Here is a 26244-nt window from a genome sequence, read left to right on the forward strand (position 1 = left end):
CTTTCAAGTGAAGGTCTGACAAAAACTGTTTCCTCTTGGGAAAGAGTATAGAACAGAGACATACAATTTTAAAATTAGATTTGGGTTACTGTGGATGAAGTCAGAAAACACTTCACAATAAAAAAGGCATGTGGAAATCTGAAACTCTCCTGCTGTTACCAAACACTGCCCAAAATTGCAAGGGTTTTATTAATAGAAAATTTCAAACAGAAATTGGATAGATTTTCCGTGAAAGTTGCAAGAGTTAGAAAACTAAAGCAGATAGATAGCATTAACATACGGATTAACATGATATCCAGGGCAGAAAGGGTCTGATGTACCTATAGATATTGTTCCGGACATCTCTCTGAAACAGACAGGCCTTGACCATTGGTCTTCAAGCTCAGAGAAAAGGGCACTACCAATGTTATGATTTATTCCTATCTTGTGTAAGTCATTTGGGCCTGGAGTTCTTAGTCAATTACACTTGTATTTTTTTTTAAAAGAAATCAGTCAAAAATTGGTGTAGCTAGCACAAAAGAATTGTGGAATTTTAAGTTCAATCAATCATTATCTTTTGGAGAGTCATAGAGATGGACGGCACGGAAACAGAGGAATTTGGAATAAGGGATGGCATTTTTACAGAAGGTAGGATGGGACGAGTGTAGACTTAGTAGCTGTTGGTGTCGATGGGCTTGTAGTAGATGTGATAGAGAGGTCCAGAAAAAGGAGGGAGGTGTTTTGAGATAGTCCAGTTGAATTGGAGGTTGGGGTGGAAGGTATTGCTACAGTTGATGAACCATTCACCTCCTCATACGGACATCGATGTAGTGGAGGAGGGGGGGTGCTGGTGTAACTGCAGACAATGAACTGTTCCATGTAACGACAAACAGACAGGTATAGCTGGGTCCCAGGTGGGTGCCCATGGCTACCCCTTTGGTTTGGAGAAAGTGGGAAGATTGGAAGGAGAACTTGTTGAGGGGGAGGACCAGTTCAGCCAGGCAGGTGAGGGTGTCAGTGAAAGGGTACTGGTTGGGACGGCACAACAGGAAGAAACGGAAGGCTTGGAGACCTTTGTTGTGGCGGATCGATGTGTACAGGAACTGGATGTCCATGGTGAAGAAGGGGTGTTAGGGGCTGGGGAAACAAAAATTTTGGAGGTGGTGAAGGATGTGGGTGGTGTCATGAATGGAGGTGGGGAGTTCCTGGACTAAGAAGGACAGGATGGTGTCAAGGTTGGAAGGGATGAGTTCAGTAGGACAGATGCAGGTTGAGACAGTGGGTCAACCGGGGCAGTCAAGTTTGTGACTCATTTGCAACAATAATCTATTAGTTTGCTTTGAGTACTGCCATAGACCATGAACATTAACCGGAGGACTAACGCTAAATGGTGAAAATTAAAACATGCACACTGATGCTTGCCTATATTTTCTTAAGATGCTACATGAATTTTTAATTAAAAGGTTTACTACAAAATACAAAATCAAAAGCTGCAATACATCAAGATAAAAAATAAACCTTGGAACAAAATTTGCTCACCAAATGCACAGAATTTACACCGCAACAATATAATGTACTTCATATCACAAAAAGCTTGCCCAACTATTAGATAATCACTCTCAGCTGGTTTCTTTCAATAATTATTTTAATCTATTAATCTTAAGTATTGTCAAAGATCAAGACTTCTATTGTTGGCAAGATAAAACACTATCTACAGTGAAGGAAAAGACTAAAATGATAAATTTCTAATTTAAAATCACACACTGTGACAGGTGCTTAAGTGTACTTGGATCACAAGAAGCCATGATGTAGGTTTGTAAAATAAACATGTGGCAGGGGAATGGGGCTGCAACACAGCTGCAGGAGATTCATAAGTAAACTGATGTACCCAGCTGCCCTCATCTTAAATTGAGAATAGAGAAAGAATAAGAGTTCTGTGGTTTTGTTTTTTCACAGATTTGCACTGTACTCATCTCCCACTTGACATTCTTCCACCTACAGAGATAAATGAAAAGGTGCTAAATAAGCAACCTCAAACAGTGAAACCTTTTGCAGAATTACCAAAATAAAAAGGGATTAGTGAGAGCCAAGAACCATCATCTTCCCATTGCACAATACTAGAGTAAAATGCTCAAATGGCATTTCAAAGATTCAACATATGTGGCAACATTGAACAAATTAAACCTTCAGAGTGGTCTTTTAGGAAATTTAATTTAAAAAAGAAGATTCATGAATTCTTAATGTTGGTGTTTTGCTGAGAACGTAAATGAGAAAGACAGTGTGTACTACTGAAGTACTTAGATGGTCTGATTTGCATAAACTCGCCTTCCTAATTCAATCAAAATACCTTAAAACACAAGACATGCAGCTGCCTTCTGAGCAATGAAATTGCAATTTTTTTTTCCCCCATTCATTTGTGGGGTGATAGTGTCACTGGCTAGACTGGCATTTATTGCCCATCCCAGAGGGCAGTCAAGAGTCTACCACATTGCTATGGACCTGGAGTCACATAGTCCAGACCAGGTAAGTAGAACGATATTATAGTTTGAAAAAGGAGGGTGTGTTTTGTCTCTTGGTCTTTAAATGAAAAAAGGTTAAAACAGAGGTGACAAACAAACAAACAAAGTCTGCTCCAAAGCCAATAAAGTAAATAGCTTGAGGCGCCATGGGTTTTGTTTTAAACAGTTAGAACAACAGAAAGCAGCCTGAATGGGTGGGGTCTTTCTCCCACAGAGCCTGGATTTTTAGTTTAAGCCTTCAGTGGCAGTTGCCGAGGTCTTGAATTTGGACGTGGAAGCTCTTATTCCACTCTTTGCTGCAGCTTAGAGCTGGGGTTGCATGACTGAGACAGACAGATAGACCGAGTCTCTATCACTGAGTTTGCCTTTGTCAAGGGTGTGTTTACAAGATTTTACTACATTACAATAGTTAATAATTAACTTATACTATTTCATTAATCATTTCAACAGTTAGTTAAGCCAATTTTTCTTATTTTGTCTGTATTTCAATTATGGTGTACGAATAAAGTGTATTTTGTTTCAAGCCTGGTAGTTTGACCAAATTGCATCCAGAACACCATACCTTACAACTACCTTTAAAACGAAGGAAAAACATTAGGGTCTAGATTATCTTTACATATTTTTGAGGGATTTTGCTCTGGTCCATAACCGAAAGATGACAGCTTCCTTCCCCAAAATAAAGGCAATAGTGAACCAGATTTTGTTTTACTTATAATCGATTCTTGATGATATAGTTAGACTATTTCAGATTTTAATACTTCAAATTTCACCATCTGCTGTGGCTGGATTTGAACGCCAGTCCCCAAAACATTACCTTGATTTCTGGATTAACAGTCCAATGATAATACCACTATGCCATCACCTCCATCAAAAAAAAAATTAACCCACATTAACACACCACTCCATCAATACTTGTTAGCATAAACATTAATTTAAAAAACTCTAGTCTCTTCATAAATGCATGCACAAATGTTAAACAACACATTTCTCCCCAAATTCAAAAGGCATAAAGCACCTTCTTGCATCACAAAATCAACACAACTAGTTTCCTACAAGTAGGACTTTACAGTGACAACTCATTCAACAAATATGTTGAGCTGGCATCTAAATAAATGAACTGAACATATTCTTGCCGAAAGTGAGGACTGCAGATGCTGGAGATCAGAGTCAAGATTAGAGTGGTTCTGGAAAAGCACAGCAAATCAGGCAGATCGGAGGAGCAGGGAAAAAAAAACGACATTTCAGGAATAAACCCTTCATCAGGAATGAAAACTATATGAACATATTCTTGACTATTATTGATTTAAACTTCAAATAAAGACTGACTTAACATAAATATTCTACTTCCACAACAATGAATGAAAACTCTGAATATCACAACATCAAGTGACAACAGGAACACTAAAGCTTCTACAGAATATTTCCCAATCTTAAATACCACTGTCTATCAAAATAGAATATGACAAGTATTGAGTATTCATTTCAGACATTTTGGTACTGCACTATAAATTGGATTTGTGGGAGTTCTTATGGTACAGTAGTAATGTAAGTAGCTCTGAGCCAAGAAGCTCAGGTTCAAGACTCACCTGGTCCAGGGTTATATAGACAGACGCAGATCTCAACTACATTTGTAACCTAATCCCGAAGACTGGGCCATGAGCCACAGCACTAGATCACATGACTTACTGAGGTGTAACAATACCTGCACAAACCCTAACCCTTAAATCACAAAGTATGATTTGAAAATTGCATGGGTCTTCTCTCAATGAACACATGTATTACAATGCTGCTTCTAGAACCTTAACAGCACATGTACTCAGAATGACAGTGTATACTGAATGGATTGTGTCTCAAATGCAAACTCTTATCATAGAAAGATCATTGAATATAGAAACTCACTGCAATTCCCAGCAGAATAAATAACAGATAACACCATCTTGAAAGTATCTCAAAACAGGAGCCAGTATGTGGTTCTCAGTTAGTGTGTTTTAATCTCTGATAATGCAATAGCGGTTGGCCAATCTGTAAGGATTTATTGACTTATTCAGCAGCATCAGCAAGACAAACTTGTATACTGCAGATGCAGTAAACTGAAAATGAAAGCAAAAAAAATAATAAAAACAAATGCTGGAAATACTCAGCACATCAGGCAGCATCAATGGAGGGGAAGACAAGTTAGCCTTTGAGTCAATAAAATCAAGCTTAAACATCAACCAAATGCTTCCAGTATTTTTGCTTTCAGATTATTTAAGCAGACTTTTGTGCAGCCACTATATCAACAGTTTACATTTAGTGATTTAGTCTTATTGGTTCAGATAGATTGTGTGGAAGTCTCTGTATTATGCTCACCAGCCGTACAGTAACATTACAGGTCTGCACAGAAGAATAAAAGTTAGAGCTTTTACTTGCCCATTCATCCAAAGGTTCAGATGAAAAATCAACAAGAGCTTAGACACAAATTGAAAGTCTGGAATGAAATTAACTATTATTATTTGAATACTCAAGCTACTGGTAGGCCAGAAAGGTAGAAAAAGGCACCTGTATTTATATCATACTTTGGTTTCAGGATAGACGTTTAATAAACAATTACTTTTTGAATGCACTGACTGCTGCTATTTAGACAACAGCATCTGCCAACTTACACACAATACGTTCACAAGCCACAACATGCATGATCATAGAACCCTACAGTGTGGAAACAGGCCCTTTGGGCCCAGCAAGTCCACACCGACCTCCCAAGAGTATTGCATTCAGACCCATTCCCGTTACTCTACATTTACCCGATTAATGCACTTAAACTACACATCCCTGAACACTACGGACAATTTATCATGACCAGTTCACCTAACCTGCACATCTTCAGATTGTGGGAGGAAACGCACGCAGACACAGGAGAATGTGCAAACTCCACACAGACAGTTGCCAGAGGCTGGAAACAAACCCGGGTCCCTGGCGCCGTGCTAGCCACTGAGCCAGTTAATAGCCTCAGTATGCAAATCTACAAAGAACCTCTAGTTCTCCAGAATGAGTCAACTACGATCTTACAAATAGATTGCATGTATTGTGGATATACTTTCATGGGAATTCGTTCAGTGAACGTTAACCCCTTCATCCCAGGAATAAACCTAGTTATCTACTGAGGAAAGGTCGCACAGCTTGGGTCTATATTCAGACCTTAGAAGATGACTGGGCGAATTTTGACGGTATTAGGCAAGAACTTTCAAAAGCTGACTGGGCGTAGATGTTCACAGGTAAAAAGGGAAGGCTGGAAAATGGGAAGTCTTCAGAAATGAGATAACAAGAGCCGAGACAGTATATTCCTGCTAGGGTGAAAGGAAAGGCTGGTAGGTATGGGGAATGCTGGACAACTAAAGAAATGGAGGGTTTGGTTAAGAAAAAGAAGGAAGCATATGTCAGTTTTAGTCAGGAGAGATCGAGTGAATCCTTAGAAGAATATAAAGACAGTAGGAGTATCCTTAAGCGGGAAATCAGGAGGGGGAAAAAAGGGACAGGAGATAACTTTGGCAAATAGGGTTAAGGAGAATCCAAAAGGGTTTTTACAAATATATTAAGGACATAAGGGTAACTAGGGAGAGAATAGGGTCCCTCAAAGAACAGCAAGGTGGCCTTTGTGTGGAGCTGCAGAAAATGGGGAAGGTACTAAACGAGTACTGTGCATCAGTATTTAATGTGGAAAAGGACATGGAAGATATAGAATGAAGGGAAATAGATAGTGATACCTTGAAAAATGTCCATATTACAGAGGAGGAAGTGCTGGATGTCTTGAAACACATAAAAAGGTGGATAAATCCCCAAGACCTGATCAGGTGTACCCTAGAACTCTGTGGGAAGCTGGGAAAGTGATTGATGAGTCTCTTACTGAGATATTTGTATCATCAATAGTCACAGGTAAGGTGCCGGAAGACTGGAGGTTGACTAACATGGTGCCACTGTTTTAAAAAAAGGTGGTAAGGACAAGCCAAGGAACTATGCAGTGGTGAGCCTGACGTCAGTGGTGAGCAAATTGCTGGAGGGAATCCTGAGGGACAGGATGTACATGTATTTGGAAAGGCAAGGACTGATTAGGGATAGTCAACATGGCTTTGTGCTTGGGAAATCATGTCTCACAAACTTGATTGAGTCTTTTGAAGAAGAGGCAGATGGAGTTTAATTCAGATAAATGCAAAATGCTGCATTTTGGGAAAGCAAATCTTAGCAGGACTTAGACACTTAATGAATGGTAAGATCCTAGGGAATGTTGCTGAACAAAGAGACTTTGGAGTGCAGGTTCATAGCTCCTTGAAAGTGGAGTCGCAGGTAGATAGGATAGTGAAGGCGGCATTTGGTTTGCTTTCCTTTATTGGTCAGAGTATTGAGTACAGGAGTTGGGAGGTCATGTTGTGGCTGTACAGGACATTGGTTAGGCCACTGTTGGAATATTGCAAGCAAGTCTGGTCTCCTTCCTATCAGAAAGATGTTGTGAAACTTGAAAGGGCTCAGAAAAGATTTACAAGGATGTCGCCAGGGTTGGAGGATTTGAGCTACACGGAGGTGCTGAACAGGCTGGGGCTGTTTTCCCTGGAGGGTCGGAGGCTGAGGGGTGACCTTATAGAGGTTTACAAAATTATGAGGGGCATGTATAGGATAAATAAACAAAGTATTTTCCCTGGCGTCGGGGAGTCCAGAACTAGAGGGCATAGGTTTAGGGGTGAAAGGGGAAAGATATAAAAGAGACCTGAGGGGCAACCTTTTCACGCAGAGGGTAGTACATGTATGGAATGAGCTGCCAGAGGAAGGTGGTGGAGGCTAGTACAATTGCAACATTTAAAGGGCATCTGGATGGGTATATGAATAGGAAACGTTTGCAGAGATATGGGCTGGCAAGTGGGACTAGGTTGAGTTGGGATATCTGGTCAACATGGAACAAGTTGGACCAAAGGGTCTGTTTCCGTGCTGTACATCTCTATGAGAAGCAACTTTATTGAAACAAGATTCAATGGGCCTGAATTTCAAGGCTAACCCATTATTTGGAAGTTTTGACCCCAGACAACACTGTTAGACAGATTTTGATCAACAAAAGGAATAAAAAAGGAGTTAAAAATCAAGTCAGCTATGATAATACCAAGTAACTAAGTAGGCTTGGGGGCTAAATGGACTAACCTTGTTCCCATTTATGTTGGATCATCAACGATACACTGAAGCATAGATTGTCACTGTCCACTATGGTGGCTAATACTTATTAGGGACTTCTCTATTAAAGGTATACAAATAACACTTCATAAGCAGAATGAATGTTACACATAACATACTTGCAAGCCTGCATAAAATGGACTGTCACCATCTTAATGCTGACATGACCACATACCATATCCAACTCAACCAAATGAGTGCATTACACAATAACCTAATCACAAACCCTCTTAGCGCCTAATTCAAAGGATAGCTCTCAAGCAAGAGAACTAACAAGTTATTTATCTAATTTTTTTTATGGGCCAGCCATTAGGGTGTGTAAATGGATTGAGGTTTGGCTATCAACCTGAACAATTCATCATTGTTATTCCTACATTCCGCCTAAAAAACTAAAAATTAATTCCAGTTTCTAGACCAGAAACTACTGAGAGTACTTTTCAAAGTAACACCTCAGAATTGGCAGCTCCTTAAATGGAGTTATTTCTATGTATCACCTAAAAATTCATAGTAGTACCAGATCACAAACACTAATGCATAATCTGCATGTTATGGATATACAGAAGGAAGAGTTTTCACTTCACAAAAGAAAATGCTAACTTTGAAAAGTACAAACTTTTTGACTCAAGTATTAGCTGAATATAAAACCTCTCAGAAACAGGCAGTCTTTTAATAACTTGATACTTCTATGGTTTTAGCAAGTAGAACTTTGATTAATATAATGAAAGTGGGTTTCAGAAGAAACAAGTAACTTTCAGATCCATTAACTAAAGTAATTCATTTTGATTTAAAATCTGTTAAGAGCAATTTTCTAATTACATTAGAGTACAATGAACACCTTGTATTTTTAGCTCAATACATTATGAACTAGCAAAAAGATCACAGGAACTTTGTGCTTAAAAGTTTTCACTTTTTAAACAGATTACGCTCAAGTAATATTGAAAGAAACTGTACTCCATATTCTGTAAACAGTTCAAATATAATGACAACAAACTTACTTGCTGCAATTTCAGTCATTATCTCTCACCTATGTTAAACTACATAGCATTTTATGCATTTGCTATCAAAGAACTTCCAGGAGGTGGACTCTCACCACTTATGCCTCATATCATTTGCAAGCAGTAAAGTTTAAAACTGTAAACTTGTGCAAATACAGTAATACCCATATTATGCAATGCCAATTAGCAAAGCAGAGTATAAGTTTGTAAATATAGTCGCACGGTGTTCTGCTATCCTTCCTCCACAACAGCACAGACAGCAGTAGCACTCACTCCTAGATCATGCTGCTTTGAAGCTGGAGAGTGTGTCAAATTAGTCCCTGCAGGAGAAAAGCACAGGGTACCGCACTGGGAAAACTGTACTGCAATTGGACTCCCTGATATAGCCAATATATATTTGGCCTTAAAAATATCCCAAGGACCTGACTTCACAGCGAGTTGAATTTCTTAAATTTCCTATGTAAAGAGGTATCAGGTCAGATAATTAAAAGCTTGATCACATACCTTTTTAAGGATTGCCTTAAAAAGGAGGAAAGAGAGGACATGACCCAGAGGGACTCTAATGATTCAGGTTGAAGCAACCAAAAACATGGCCACTATGCTGTGGACATCAGAATAGAGATGTGGAAATATCTCAGAAGGTTTTTTGTTAAAAAAAAAGAGGTAAGTAAATTAAAAAAGATCATAAAGCTGCATCATTAAAAAAGGATCGATGTATTTTAATAATAGCCGATTTTTCTAAAATTACATCCCTCCAGCTAGTATGGTTTACTTTAAAAATTCCCAAGTAATTTAAACATTTTTGTAGGTCTCTTGCTTTCTATTGCAATGAATATTTTTGTTATTTGTGGGCAGCACGGTGGCACAGTGGTTAGCACTGCTGCCTAACAGCACCAGAGACCCGGGTTCAAATCCCGCCTCAGGCGATTGACTGTGTGGAATATGCACATTCTCTTCGTGTCTGCGTGGGTTTCCTCTGGGTGCTCCGGTTTCCTCCCACAGTCCAAAAATGTGCAGGTTAGGTGAATTGGCCATGCTAAATTGCCCATTGTGTTAGGTGAAGGGATAAATGTAGGGGAATGGGTCTGGGAGGGTTGCGCTTCAGCGGGTCGATGTGGACTTGTTGGGCCGAAGGGACCGTTTCCACACTAAGTAATCTAATCTAATGTGAACACAATCCCCATTCTGAAAAATGGACACTAGATTGATTTTTTAGTACCTCAAAATGCATAACAGACTTTCAGAGGATGTATTCTATAACCAAATCGCAAAATATCAAACAAGATGAAATACTGCAATGTTCTAACAAATGAATAGGTATGGAAATATGACTGAGAAATAAAAAATAAGTGCAGAGAAAATAAAATAACTTAAAACAAGATGATGCAAAGACCAGATGTTCCTATTATGTATATCTACTCAAGTAGGATTAAAATATCAAATCTCAATTATTTGGAGCTCATGTTTCAAAAAGTGGAGAACAGAATGCCAAAAGGCTTCAATCTGCCAGATGAGGCATTTGTCTCAATCCTTTAGTCCAAGACCAACATAGCTTTGTAAAAGGCTTTTGAAGCTGTAATGAAAACTCTGCGCCAAACCCATTAAGCAGCATTTCCCCAAGGCAAAGATTAGATTCTATGGTCTCAAGAGAAATACTGAAGATTCTCAAAGAAGTGTCAGTTATTGCCAGCATGTTACAATTATTCAAAAATAAAGAACATAATTACCAATTCTATCATCTTTACCTAGTTTTTTTCCAACGTAATATCAAGCATTGGAACTTACAAATAATTTGATTTCTGAAAATAAAAACAAAGAGGATAATGAATGAATTTACTATGCAAGTTATTAAAGACTTAACATGACAGCCGAGAGACCAATGACAAAAAGCATTGCTCTGAACAATTCAGAAAGGAAGCAGACTATGAAAACTATACAGTTTGCAATTCCATTTTTAATTGTCAGTCAAAGAACACAAAGCATATCTTCTCCAACATAGCTCATTCCCCTTCAATTGGAAAATAAACACTACCAGAATGCCAAATAAACTTGTTTGACAGTATTTCTGAATATGGACAGCTATGCAGGAAGTGTGTTTAGGAGTCACACAAAGCCTATTATGCCATTTGGAAGTGCCTCAGTGAGAAGCTATTGTAATACATGACAAAGACTGTATAGAGTGCTGGCACATATATCTGAACCATAATCCTGTGCTGTTTTTTCAGTTGGGGATAATTTATCCAATGGGCAGAAGTCCACAGCATGTATAAAATCACTACTATGAACACAGGGAACAAAATTGAGACCAGGAGTCATGTAATTAAAGGTTGACAAACCTCTCAGTTCACGAGAGGTTTATTGAACTGATCTGTGCAGGCTCTCAAATCATACTACTATTCCAAACACAGCAGGATTCTAAAACGTGTCTTACTGAAATTTCCCTGACTTGGCAGGATGATTTATTGAGTCATTGCACATCAGTATATGCACAAGTAATGAAAATGAATACTGAATGACAACATCTAATGGCTTAATATAAACATTTCATTTTGATAACAGCTTGAATAAAAGCTTGGCTATTTGCAAATGCTTATTTTTGCATTAAGTTGTCAAACTACCAAACAGAAATTGCACAAGATTTATGATGAGGGAAAAAAGCTAGAATCCAGGATTTTCTTCTGTTTCTAAAACTACTGCACCAAAATATTTAGATGTTTATAGTGTCTGGCTGTTTTTGAAATTGGGGCTGTCCCTATCATTAGTAAATGAGGAGTTATGCAAAGTTACAGTGTGAATATGACAATAGTATAAATTAGTGCGCTTTATCCATTTACTGTGTATTTCGCAAAACAATTAGATTACTAACCTCTGGCCAACAGCTTGTTCCACAAAATTTCATCCAAAATTTCCACAGATTTAATGCTATTGAACAATTATCTTATTTTAATCAGATCAAGCTTTGACTACAGACAAATACATTTCCTCTTAGAGTGCCACATGTATAACTGTGTAGTTAAAAAAAAAAGGGGAAAAATATTTAAAATACTACCCATTAAATCTACTGCCGGTTACTTCAGGTTTAATTATGCCAGTGAACGTACTTTGGAAAATGGAAGAGAAAATATGCAGCATGAGACAAGATTAGTTGGAACAGATTATGCTACGAAAAAACATTTTGTGGGATTTGATGATAATCAAGAATAAGTTAGTTCAAATATTTAATGCTTTTTGTTACTGCAATGGTCATTGTGTCTAGGAAGCACTGCACCATGCAATTATTCACACCATGAAACTAAATGAAAAAAGGAATAATAAACGCAGAAAATGCTGGAAAGATACTTGGATACGCTTGGATCCAGTGCAAGTACAGATTAGAATTTCTAGGCAAAACCCAAAGTCCAGATAAAAAGGGTCCCCAAACTGTAATACTGACCAAGTTAGTTTATGCCTTCAAAACCAAAAAGGCTATTCTCACTTGCTATTACTTCAGATGCCAGGATTCAGTTCTTTCATATATAAGTGAAGAAATAGGGCGGCACGGTGGCACAGTGGTTAGCACTGCTGCCTCACAGCGCCAGAAACCTGGGTTCAATACTCGCCTCAGGCGAATGACTGTGTGGAGTTTGCACGTTCTCCCCGTGTCTGCGTGGGTTTCCTCCGGGTGCTCCGGTTTCCTCCCACAGTCCAAAGATGTGCAGGTCAGGTGAATTGGCCATGCTAAATTGCCCGTAATGTTAGGTAAGGGGTAAATGTAAAATGTAGGGGTAGGGGTATGGGTGGATTCGCTTCGGCGGGGCGGTGTGGACTTGTTGGGCCGAAGGGCCTGTTTCCACATTGTAAGTAATCTAATCTAATCTAAAATGATGGAGATGCCTTTGTTAGATTGGGATGTACAAAGTTTAAAAAAAAACCCACCAACAAATAATTACGCAACACCAGGTTATAGTCCAACAGGTTTAATTTAAGGCACTAGCTTTTTGAGCACTGCTCCTTCATCAGGTGGTTGTGGAGTATAAGATTGTAAGACACAGAATACTCCACAACCACCTGATGAAGGAGCAACGCTCTGAAAGCTAGTGCCTTCAATTAAACCTGTTGGACTATAACCTGGTGTTGCGCGATTTTTAAAAACTTTGCACATGAAGAAAGGTCAATTAAGAAATGGAAAGGGTCTAACTGAGAACTGATAGAACAAAATTAGTATAGTGTATCATAATACTGTATAAAAACACACTGTTTATATTCAAAATGCTTTGGTAAATATTGAACACAATTAATTAAAACAAAGAACTGTGGGTACTAGAGATCTGAAACAAAAACAAATTGCTGGAGAAACTCAGTAGGTCTGGCAGCATCTGATGAAGAGGCACCAGACTCTAAACTTTAACTCTTTCTTTGCATAGATGCTGCCAGACCTGTGGCATTTCTTCAGTAACTGCGGTCTTTGTTTCAGAGCTCTATTTTATTTTAAAATAGAATAGTTTTAAAAAAAAGGGACTATTTCAAACATTAAGAATCGGAAATAAACAGATGCTAAGAAATCCGAAATAAAATACAGATTTGTCAACAGCACATTTTTGGGAGGGTGCATTCAGTTCAAGGAGCACATCTGAAATGTCAACTCGTTTTGACCTTTATAATTTTTGCATTTTTTTTATTTTACAATGATTTGATTAGCTAGAGCTTCATCCATGGTATAGAGAGTGCTAACATCCAGAATATTTTGCAAATCAAGGAAGATCGTGAAAGGAATAGCAAGTAAGAGATAAAAGGTGGGGCAGATAAAAATGTGAGCAAGATAGGAATAGAAGCACAGAAGGGAAACAGATGTTGCAGGATGTAAAAGGTGGGGAATCTTAAGATTGAATTTGCAACGGTTTTTTTGATTATCCTGAGTGTTTTGTTTTCGTTGAGTTTACTGTTTTGAGCCAACTCGCTTATTGTTTGATAACCGAATTCTGAGTTTGCTTTTAGTTTTCAAAGTTAATAGTGATTGGGTGATGTGGGGCAAATAGGGAAAGGAGAGAGGAGAACTTAGACAATAGGCTGCTTCATCTTACACCTCTAGAATCTGACGTCAATGCTGTGATTGCCATATGAACACCAATTGCCATGCATGGAATATTAGAGTGGCTGAGTACACATGCAGCTTACAGGGAACATTACTCATAACATTTCAGTACTATCTTAATCTGCCTTTGTGATACATGGCATATGAGGCTATGGGCCAAGTGCTGAAAAATGGGATTAGAATTCTTGAGTGCTTGTTTTTGTCTAGTGCACTTGATAGAAAAAGATCCTTTGGCCTATGCTATAGACTTGAATGACTATCAATGTTCACACACTTACTATCATAGACGTGTACAGCACAGAAACAGACCCTTTGGTCCAACTCATCCATGCTGACCAGATATCCTAAATTAATCTAGTCCCATTTGCCGGCACTTGGCCCATAACCCTTTAAACCCTTCCTATTCAGATATCTATCCAGATCCCTTTTAAATGCTGCAATTGTACCAGACTCCATCATTTCCTCTGGAAGCTCATCTGATCCACGCACCATCCTCTGCATGAAAAAGTTGCCCCTTAAGTCCCTTTTAAAAATCTTTCCCCTCTCACCCTAAACATATGCCCTCCAGCTCTGGACTCCCCCATCCCAGGGAAAACATCTTGTCTATTTACCCTATTCATGCCCTCTCATGACTTTACAAACTTCTAGGAAGTTCACCCTTCAGCCTCTGACACTCTGGGTCAAACCCGCAGCCTATTCAGCCTCTCCCTATAGCCAGCAGCAAGAGAATTTGGATTGCTTTCTATTGCAGAAAAAAAAAATGGCATCAAGAGAGAAAAGTGATCTTGCAGAAAAGGCATATAGAGGAAACATCCCAACAGGACAGGGAGACAAGAGATAGATAGATGTTCAGGACAGGAGCAATGGGAAGCTTGGGGAACACATGGCTTACTTGGAAAGGAAGAGAGGAAAAAGCAACTTTTCTTGAAAAGATAGTCTCAAATCCTATTAATACAGAAATCTGCTACCTTATCAGACCTGATGAAGGGGGATACTTAATGGTGAAATGCATCCAAGGGAGCTGTCCTTCCTCCACAGTATGAACTCCAACAAGCAAAGTATAAAATATAGAAGCAGACCATTTGGCCCATCGAACTTATTCCCTCCATTCAATACCTTCAACCACAACTTCACCATATCTCACTACATCCAGATGGATACAGAAATTGGATATTACTGAGCACAGTCATATTAGACAGGGTGATTGCTAATTTATCTGCTGTGTGTCAGAAATAATTAAGCCCTTGGAGTTAAGGGTATGAAGATACAGACCATATTGGGGGGCAAGGATTATTATAGCCATTTCCTGATGAAGAGCTTTTGCCCGAACATCAATTCTCCTGCTCGTCGGATGCTGTCTGACCTGCTGTGCTTTTCCAGCATCACACTCTAGACTCTGATCTCCAGTATCTGCAGTCCTCACTTTCGCCTTATTATAGCCAACATCTGGCTGCCGACAATATCTGACTAACTTACTGTCACCTCTCCTGGCTGAATTGTTGCTTCAGCATGTCGCCTTTGAGGAACGAAATTCCCTCTGAATACTGAAAAGAGACAGAAACCACTGCTTTCAGTCTCTACCACAAATCTCATTGCCTAACCACCAACACCTTAGTGTACAGAAGACAGCCAATTTGTGTGTGGCAACATCCCACAAACGGCAATTTAATGAAATAGGCCAATAGATAAATAGAATAGCCAGGGAGAACATCTCCACTTTTCATCAAATAATACAATGGGATTATTTCTAGAGGCCTTTGTTTAACATCTCATCTGAATGCAATTGCTAGTGCAACACTCAGTACTTTGCTCAAATGTCAATTTAGGTTATCAACTCAAATCTCGAGTTAAATGAGAATTCACAACCTAATTCAGGAATAAGGGAATGTTGAGACCACACTACTAAAACATGCAGCACATGCCCAGCCAAGTTCTTGGCTTTTGAAAATAAAAAGTTTAGTATCATGCTTTAAAACAAAAACAAACCTGGAAAACAGTGAAACTGCAGTCAAGGCATAAAGAATTTTTTTTAAACAAAATCATAAATTGCTGGAGAAACTCAGCAAATCTGGCAGCAGTTATGTTCTGTCTTTGGAAGAAAGCAGAGTTTAACGTTGAGTCGAGTGATCCTTCTTTAGAACGTTAAACACTGCTTTCTCTCCACAAATGCTCCTGGACATGCTGGGTTTCTCCAGCAATGTCTGTTTTTGTTTCAGATTTTCAGTATCTGCTGTTCTTTGTTTTAAGATTTTTTTTATTAAGTTACTGTTGATTATAAATATCCCTTTACAATGTCACAAACTGATAGATAAAATTTTATCAATATGCCCATTTAAAAATGGAGTTTCAAAAAGGCTACTAAAAACAAAGGTTTTCCCCATCCCATGAACAAAAAAAAAAGAAACTTGAGACTGCAGCAACTCAGCAAAAGTTAGAACTGAGGAGATTAGTGAATTTAAAATGCAAATTTTAACACAGCAAACATCTCATTACTTGGCAATCATATAGAATTACCAAGGAACCGAAGAGCTAGACAAATGAAGGTTACAAAAATAATGAATGCATAGCACAGCACAGCTAATATATTGGTCAAACCCATTATAACTTGCCACCTGAGACCACACATTATGTTAAACTCCTTCAAAATCCAATCCCACACGACAAAATCCAATTTTTTTTTAAGCAACTAGACAATGGTAAAAATAAAAGATGGAATGATAAAGCTCAAGACAGAAATAGAAGTGATAAAGGAAAGTAGCATCTGAGCGCTTGCCCCTATACTAGGGTGTCCACTGTATACTGTACTCAATTCCCATTTATTTTTCATCACTAAAAATTCCTCAAGTCATGCTCATTACTGTAGTCAGTTCAAAAATACTCAAACTCTCAAGTGTCTCCAATTTTATTATGGGATGAATGTAATACAACACATGTATATGTTCAACATACACACAGTCTATGAGCAAAAGAAATATTGCAAACATCTTAATTACAAAACACGCCAGTATTTATGAAACTACACCCTAACTTGCAACCAAAGATCAAATTGGGTTAGTCAGCAATTATCACAACTTTAATATGTATTACATGAAAATCAATAATTTCACAGGAAATCTTAAAGGATAATTCAGAACCAAAACAACAATACACAACCAAAACAAAAGCAGCTACTCATGAGGCAACTCAATTAGGGACTCCAAGGTCACAAGTTCTACTGCTTGAACTGGTGTCTCAATTCGTGACTTGTACTTTACAACTTGGTCAGAACAAACAAACAAACAATGTCACACAAAAGCAAATAAGCTCTGACCAGTGCACGACTGCTTTCAGAATAGGCACTAACATTTGTGGGTCTAAATCACCTTGCCCTCCCAGCAAGGAGATACAGAACAATGCGCAGTTTATATTTGAAAAATGCACACTACAATTGATTTTTCACAAAAATATTAAATATTAACTGCAGGTGCTGAAATAAATTAACCAAAAATGTTATAAATACTCAGGACAAGCAGCATCAACCTGAAATGTTAGATAGTACTGTACAAATTACAATGATATTTGCATTAAATCTTTAAGATATTCAAACATACACTTGTCCACAATAACCAAAATAGTCTCAATTGTTTTTAGCTGATTCGTACAATCTGCTTTTACATTCCTTGCATCATAGTGCAAGAAAATATCAAATATCAAAGCAGTTTGTTGTGAAACAATGTTATGCAAGACAAATCAAATATATGTTTAGTAAAAAAAAATCACTGAATTTGAGAGTCTATTTATATAACAGATTAACCAAATGTGCAGGTGACTTGGCAACTTGACATCATGTACGCATACTGAAGTTTGTGCCATTAGCAGCCAGCATTCTCAGTCCTTTATGACAGCTTGGACCCTGAACAATTTATGCTTTAAAACATGCCTCTTTCAATCAAACTAAAATTGGTAAGGGACTTTGAAGCCATTAACATAACTATATTACACAATGAAGTTTATGCCAGAAATATTTCTGCTATTCCTCAGCCATAAAAAAAAAGAAACCAGCAGCCACACTAAACAGCACGACAGAATACACTAAGTTTGATTCCAAACATTCAACTTATTTCAACAGCTTTCACTTTGTCAAGCTAACTAATTTCAAAACAAAAAAATGCTACAGGCTACAATGTAGCCCAGCGTGTTATCTTTTTTAACATCAAATCCATGACCCCTGTAAAAGAATTTGGTATCATCTGTACTTCAGCAGACTGGGTCAGGCTTTTAGTGCTATTCCACAATGAAAGACATTTGATACTGAATCTTTACAAATCTGTTCTAAGATTCTATGAATAGCTTAAATCGGGATTGCGATCTGTGAGACTTGCAACCTGACATAAAAAGATACAAATCTGGAAACACACACAGCTCCAGATGACAGGGGGCTGGGGGGGGGGGGGGGGGGAGATTGTGTGTGTGTGTGTGTGTGTGTGTGTGTGTGAGAGAGAGAGTGAGAGAGAGAGAAAAGTGGAACGTGTCTGCAGGACATTAATGTTTACACTCCAGTACGAAGTTTCCAAAATAAAGAAGAAAACGCGTTAAGAGGAATGAAAACGTATTGCGATGTTCCAAACGAAAAAGCGTTCGGAATGAACCGCGTTGTGATTTAACCAAAAAAAAAACACAAAAGCATTAAGGACCAACCGCGGTTCATTTTGACCCAGATCACATCGTGGACGTTTCTCCTTGGCCACATCCAGGATAGACGCGCAGGAGACACCTGACCTTATACTGCAAGTGAAGCGTTTTAAATTCCCGGTTTCAGTACTCGGCGTCCTGGACTGGGGGAATTGCCAGCGCTGAAAAGGCTGCGCACGTAGCTGTCGGCTCTTACCGTTGCTGTAGGCGTAGGGGGACTCGCTGGCCCCGTCCTGCAAACTCTCCAGGATCTCTCCCTTGCCCACGTCGCTGTCGCCGACCAGCAGGAACTTGAGCAGGTAATCGTAGGTCTTCACCGGGCTTCCCTGGCTCGTCGTCGCCGCCGCCGCCGCCGTCGTCATCATCGTCCCCCGTGAGCGGCCCGGTTTTGTGATTCATCTCACGGTCACCGGGCCGCCTGAGTTGCCGGGGACTGAAGGGTTAGGGAGGGATGGGGGCGGCCGGTAAATCACTCACTCCTTTCCCTCGGACGGCGGTGCGCATGCGCAGAACCCCCACCGCCTCCAACAACAACTGCTCGCGCTCCCGCGCATGCGTTTGGCAGACCCCGCCACCGCCGAGGAGCGGGCGCCGTGGGGAAGCGAAAAAAAAGCCAGCGGTAACTCCTGACTTGGCGCAAAGTCTTTTCTATCGAAGCTGAAATCCCTCCTTGCCCCTTTTTTTTTGAAGAGACAACCTCCCACCCACCACCGCGGTGACTTAATCGCGCTCCTGACAGAAACTGGCGCTCGAGCACTGACGGGCGGCTGCTCGTTCTTGCACCTCCTTCCAAGCTGCGCTGCTATTGGCTGCGGCTAGGACCGTGTGACGCGTCGGCGACCTCCGATTGGTCGGTGCTAGTGGCTGGCGCTCCGCGGAGGAAGTCTGCGAGTAATCCAATTGAAGTAGTGTTTTTTATTGTCCATGCAAAATTAATTAGGATTAAATTCCTAATTTCGTTTATCATTAATTCGTGGAATATGCGTGTTGTAGTTGCTATTCAGATGGTGGTGGTGAACTACCTTCTTGAATTGTTACAGTCCATAGGGTTCAGGTAGACATCCCTGACTGACAGGGAGCGAATTCCAGGATTTTGACCCATCGCTGTTGATAGATCAGTAATATATTTCCAAGACTGGATGGTGAGCGTTTTGGAGGGGAACTTGCAGACGTTGGTGCCCTCGTTCTTCTTGGTGTCAGTTGTCATGGGTTGACAATGTGAAGAAGGCTACTATCAATGCTTTCTGAGGAAGAGTCTTCTTGGACTCGAAATGTTAATTCTGTGTATCTCCCCCAGCAGATGCTATGAGGCCTGCTGAGTATTTCTCAGCATTTCTCTCTATATCACTTGTTATCTCCAGTCCCCTCCCCCAGTTGGTGTTTACTTGTTCATCCCTCACTTGTTTCCCCTTTTAGTGTACTGGAAATGACGAAGTCCATCCCCATTCAGGTGTATCAGCCTTGATAACATCCGAGGGAAGGAAAAATAGTGTTCTCTGAAAAGGTTTTGCAAGCTTCTTGTAATTAAAATTGATCTCAAAGGGAAACAAGGAAATGCATATATTTGTATTAGAGACAAAAAATCCTGGAATTACACAGCACGTTTGGGGGGGGGGGTGGAGGGGGAGTGGAGTTATGGCTTCAGTTCAAAGGCCTTTGTCAACATTCATATTTCCAGCATTCTCCTCATTTTGTTTGTGATTTATATTGCACAGTACCTATCTTGGCCTCTTACTATTCCAAAATCCAGTCATAATGAATGAGGTTTTTGAACCATAGTCACCATTGGTACTGTCAGAACCATCATGTCATCAATTCCTCCAATGCCTATTCACGAGGTTTTTTTTGCTAGTTTACTGGCACATCATCCATTCTTCTCTCTCTTCTTATGGCCAGAGCATCACCTGCAAAGGCTTCTCTTCCTGCTCCTGTACCATTATCACTGTACCCAAAGAATGGCATTCATCAACCTCACCAAAGTCTCACTCAGTATCAAGAGAACTCCTATGGAATGTCCTGTCCACCGGTGGATGCCCTGAAAACTACATTCGAATCCTGAGACTCCTCCACAATCGCATGCTTGCCACATTTATGGTCAGCAACAGTAACTGTGAGCCTTTTCAAGTCAGATCAGGAGTAAAACAGGGATACATGATTGCCCAACTTTGTTCACCAGCTTTACTGCAACAATCATCCACATCATCAAGGACTACCTTCCCCCAGGAATTGAAATTGTCTACAGAACATATGGCAGACTTTTCAATCTTGCCTGTCTTAAGTCCAAAAACAAGACATCTATGAGTTCTCTCATTGAGTTCCAATACACAGATAACAACAGTGTTGCAGTTCTCTCAGAAAATCACCCACAACAGATTCTGAATTCCTTCAATCGTCTGAACATGAAACTTGGACTTAACATCAATTCCAAGAAGACTCAGATCATTTATCAACCATCAGCAACAGACAAATTAGATAGAACCATCAATACAACTTGGTGAAACAACCCGAGAAAATGTGGACCACTTTCCGTATCTTGGAAGTCACCTCTCCTCCAATGTCGACCTTAATGACGTGATCCAATATTGTCTTAAATGTGCTGGAACAGCTTTTGGATGTCTCCAAACAAGAGTCTTGCATGATTGTGACATCTGGACAGACATAAAAATATTAGTGTACAAAGCAGTGGTGATCCCTGTATGCATCAGAAACTTGGACAACATTCCAATGACATCTGAAGGCACTTGAATAGTTCCATCAACGATGCGTTCGAAACATCTTGAATATCAGCTGGGAAGATAGAAGAACCAGTGTCAGCATGCTGAATGAAGCAAAAACAACAAGCATTGAAGCCTACATCATCCCGTTGGGTAGCACACAACATTTGGACAGTGGCTAAAGGAACTCCTGCCAGTGCTGTGTTGAACATTCAGGTTAATTAAACCTCAGTGTATGACCAGTTTCAGTAACTTGGAAGTATGGTTTCCCGTTTATAAACAGTTATAGAGTCACAGAGTTATACATAATGGAAACAGACCCTTCAGTCCTATCATCCATGCCAACCAGATATCTTAACCTAATCTAGTCCCATTTGCCACTTCTTAGCCCATATTCCTTTAAACCCTTCCTATTCATATACCGATCCAGATGCCTTTTAAATGCTACAATTGTCTCAGTCTCCATCACTTCCTCTGGCAGCTCATTCCATACACACACGACCCTCTACATGAAAAAATTGCCCCTTAAGTCTCTTTTATATCTTTCTCCTCTCACCCTAAATCTATGCCCTCTAGTTCTGGACTTCCCCACCCCAGGGAAAAGACTTTGTTTATTTATCCTATACATGCCCCTCATGATTTTATAAACCTCTATATGGTCACCCCTCAGCCTCTGATGCTTCAGGGAAAACAGCTTCACCCTATTCACCCTATAGCTCAAATACTCCAACCCTGACAACATCCTTTTAAATCTTTTCTGAACCCTTTCAAGTGTCACAACGTCCTTCCGATAGGAAGGAGACCAGAATTACACATAATTTCCAAAATTGGCCTAACCAATATCCTGTACAGCAGCAACATGACCTCCCAACTCCCATACTCAATTCTGTGACCAATAAAGGAAGGCATACCAAGCGATTTCTTCACTATCCTATCTACCTGCGACTCTACTTTCAAGGAACTATGAACCTGCACTCCATGGTCTTTTTGTTTAGCAACATTCCCCAGGACCTTACCATTAAGTGTTTAAGTCCTGCTCTGATTTGCTTTTCCAAAATGCAGCACCTCGCATTTTTCTAAATTAAACTCCATCTGCCCATTGGCCCATCTAATTAAGATCCCATTGTACTCTGAGGTCACTTTCTTTGCTGTCCACTGCACCTCCAATTTGTCATCTGCAAACTTACTAGCTGAACAGGCTGGGGCTGTTTTCCCTGGAGCTTTGGAGGCTGAGGGGTGACCTTATTGAGGTTTACAAAATTATGAGAGGCAAGGATAGGGTAAATAGACAAAGTCTTTTCCCTGAGGTTGGGGAGTCCAGAACTAGAGGGCATAGGTTTAGGGTGAGAAGGGAAAGATATAAAAAGACCTAAGGGGCAACTTTTTCACACAGAGGGTGGTACGAGTATGGAATGAGCTGCCACAGGAAGTGGTGGAGGCTCGTACAATTGCAACATTTAAGAGGCATCTGGATGAGTATATGAATAGGAAGGGTTTGGATGGATATGGGCCAGGTACTAGCAGGTGGGACTAGATTGGACTGGGATATCTGGTCGGCATGGATGGGTTGGACCGAAGGGTCTGTTTCCATGCTGTACATCTCTATGACTCTATAACTATACCTCTGTGTTCACATCCAAATCATTTATATAAATCTCGAAAAGCAGTGGATCCAGTACTGATCCTTGTGGCACACCACAGGTCACAGGTCTCCAGTCTCTAGTCTGAAAAGGAACCATCCACCATCATTCTCTGTCTTCTACCTTTGAGCCAGTTCTGTATACAAATGGTTACTTTTCCCTTTATTCCATGAGATCTAACCTTGCTAACCAGTCTCCCATGAGGGACCTTGTCAAACGTCTTAGTGAAGTCCATATAGATCATGTCTACCGTTCTGCCCTCATCAATCCTCTTTGTTACTTTTTCAAAAAAACTCAATCAAGTTTATGAGACATGATTGCCCATGCACAAAACCAAGCTGACTATCCCTAATCAGTCCTTGCCTCTCCAAGTATGCATAAATCCTGTCCCTCAGGATTCCCTCCAACAACTTGCCCACCACCGATGTCAGGCTCACTGGTCTTTGATTTACCATGTTTCTATTTATCTCTATTCTTCATAACCTACCTTGCTCCTACTTGTTTTAGCTGAAAATGTGTTGCTGGAAAAGCGCAGCAGGTCAGGCAGCATCCAAGGAACAGGAGAATCTATGTTTCGGGCATAAGCCCTTCTTCCCTACTTGTTTTAATCTAGTTAGAATGCCCACTGAATCTCAGCAGCTTGTATTGGTGGAAGACAGCCTTGCTGGTGGTTTCTCTAATGGATACTTGGTTTCTTCCTTGGAGGTGGAAAGGGACATAGAATCATAGAGATGTACAGGATGGAAACAGACCCTTTGGTCCAACTTGTCCATGCCAATATCCTAAATTGATCTACTCCCATTTGCCAGCACTTGGCCTCTAAACTTCCTATTCATATACCCATTCAGGTGCCTTTTAAATATTGTAATTGTATCAGCGTCCACCATTTCCTCCAGCAGTTCATTTCATGCTTAGATCCCTTTTAAATTTTTCCCCTCTCACCCTAAACCCATGCCCCCTAGCCTTTCCCACTCCAGGGAAATAACCTTGTCTATTTACCCTATCCATGCCCCTCATGATTTTATAAACCTCTATAAGGTCACCCCTCAGCCTCTGACTCTCTAGGGAAAACAGCCCAGCCTATTCAGCCTCTATCCATAGTTCAAACCCTTCAACTCTGTCTTGCAAAGAGGGGGAATGAAAGGATAATGGCAATGATAATTAAAATTAAGAAAATCCTAAGTTATTTTACAAGTACATTAAGCGTAAAAGAATAATTAGGAAACAATTAGGCCCATTAAGTAATTTGTATGTGTGTGTCAGTGTTCACTAGTGAGAGGGACGGCTTGGGTGTAGTAATTAGGGAGAAGAAATGAGATGTGCTTAAATAAATTAGCGTAGATAGAGAGGATGTTCTGAGAGGTCTGGCAGGCTTAAAAGTAGATAGGACTGAACCGGATCCAGGACTGGAAGAAATGAATCGAGGCTGTTGAGTAAGGCAAGAGAGGAAATAGTAGGGTATGCTTACAAAACTTTTCAGTTCATGCTTGGCCACAGGAGAGGTGCCAGAGGACTGGAAGTCAGCCAGTGTGGTACCATTATTCATGAAGGGAGCAAGGGATAAACCTAGAAACTACAGGCCAGTCAGTCTGACCTCAGTGGGAAACTATTGGAAGCAATTCTGGAGGACACAATGATCTGCACTCGGAGAAATAGAGAATCAAGAACAGTTGGCATTGTTTTGTTAAGGGGAGCAATTTGACTGAATTTATTAAAGAATAGAATATCCTTTATTGTCACATGTACTCCAGTACAGGTTTACAGTTTTTACAATGGCTGCCTTTTAACGGCACCATGTTGGGTACAAGTAAGTAGGCACAAATCTTACAGAGTGAAAAAAAAGTTATTATACAAAAATGGATTAAAAGGAGAGCAGTAACATTACATACAGTATCTGAGAATGGGTTAAAAATGATGACGTTATAACAGTGTGGAAAGGATTTACGTTATAGTCCGGTAAGAATTCCAAACAACAGCAGTTCAACATGTGGCAGCAGGCCCAAGTCCAACAACTAGGAGAAAGTAAGGACTGCAGATGCTGGAGATCAGAGCTTAAAAATGTGTAGCTGGAAAAGCGCAGCAGGTCAGGCAGCATCCAAGGAGCAGGAGAATCGACGTTTCGGGCATAAGCCCTCCTGAAGAAGGGCTTATGCCCGAAACATCGATTCTCCTGCTCCTTGGATGCTGCCAGACCTGCTGCGCTTTTCCAGCAACACATTTTTAAGCCAAGTCCAACAACTGTCCTGCATTACTCCAGCTTCCAGTCTGCTCTTCACCAGCACTCAGCAGCAACAAGGCAGGTTGTGCTCTGCTGGGATTCTCTTCACTTCAGCCATTCTGGTGCTCAGAACTCCCCATGTCCTGCATCGCTCCAGCCTGCAGTCTGCTCTTCACCAGCACTCAGCAGCAACAATGTAGGGTGCGCTATGTCGTGGTTCGCTTTCACCTCATGCCGCTCCGGGACTTGGGATTCCCCTGCTGCCGTCACTGTGAGACTTGGCCCAGGTCATGCTTGCTCTGCTGCCCTCATCACTCTGGGATTCGGTCTGTGACTTGGTCTGTGCTCATTCTGCTGATGCTGAGGGACATGGCATGCACGCTGAGTTCCTGTCCAGTCTCCAGTCGCAGGGGTGGTTAAACGTTGTTGGGTGGGGGCTTGGGGGCGGAGGTGGAGAAGATGGCAGGATGGACGGATAAGGAAGAAGATAGAAAACAAATACTAAAGAGAGGAAGAAATACAAAGAACTGGTGAGTAGAGGAGCTTGTAATGACCAGGTGTATAGATGAGGGCAATGCATTCAACTTGGACTTCAGCAAGGCTTTTGATAAAGTCCAGCATGGGAGATTGTTAGTGAAGATAAGAGCCCATGGAAGTTTGTCTAATTGGATCCAGAATTAGCTGAGTGACAAGAAACAGTGGGTAATGATCACTGTGATTCTGTCAAGTGGAGTTCTGCAGGGGTCAGTATTGGGGCCCTTGATTTTTGTGGTTTATGTAAATAATTTAGACTTGAACATCAGAGGGTTGATCAGTAAGTTTGCGGATGAGATGAAAATTGTTGAGGTGGTAAGTAGTGTTGATAACCTTAGTTTAGAGGAGGACATAGGTGGGCTGGTCAGATGGCTTGCAAAATGGCGAATGGAATTTAATGTAGATACATGTAAGGTAGGATGCTTGGACAGGACAAACAAAGCAAGGACCCCAGGAAACACCAATGATCAGTGGGACTTTGGTGTGTGTGCTGACCAATTATTTAAGGTAGTGGAACAGTTAGATAAAGTGGTTAAAAAGCATATGGGATACTTGCCATTATTAGCAGAGGCACAGAGTTTAAGAGGAGGAAGATAATGCTAGAATAAAATGTTGTTTGGGCCACAACCGGAGTATTGTGTACAGTTTTGGAATCCACAATTTAGAAAGGATGTGATTTCACTGGAGGGGGTGCAGAAGAGATTTACCAGGAT

The 26244-nt window shown here is 40.4% G+C and overlaps 1 protein-coding gene across 2 annotated transcripts in view; it reads right to left on the reverse strand.

Moving 5' to 3' along the window:
* The window catches only part of rab40c (RAB40c, member RAS oncogene family), an 88710-nt gene extending 69518 nt beyond the window's left edge, over positions 1 to 19192 (reverse strand). Inside the window, exon 1 of one of the 2 annotated variants that reach the window (XM_087998024.1) lies at positions 18622 to 19192. In XM_087998024.1, coding sequence (XP_087854150.1) covers positions 18622 to 18790 — 169 coding nt within the window. In that variant the 5' untranslated portion in view covers positions 18791 to 19192. The remainder of the gene's footprint in view (positions 1 to 18621) is intronic. The other variant, XM_043711126.2, reaches the window with a different exon arrangement.
* Between the last annotated feature and the right edge of the window lie 7052 nt (positions 19193 to 26244).

The sequence above is a fragment of the Chiloscyllium plagiosum genome, unplaced genomic scaffold (genome assembly GCF_037043375.1).
Source record: "Chiloscyllium plagiosum isolate Xiang-an unplaced genomic scaffold, Cpla_swu_hap1 HiC_scaffold_20, whole genome shotgun sequence".
NCBI classification, from domain to species: Eukaryota; Metazoa; Chordata; class Chondrichthyes; order Orectolobiformes; family Hemiscylliidae; genus Chiloscyllium; species Chiloscyllium plagiosum.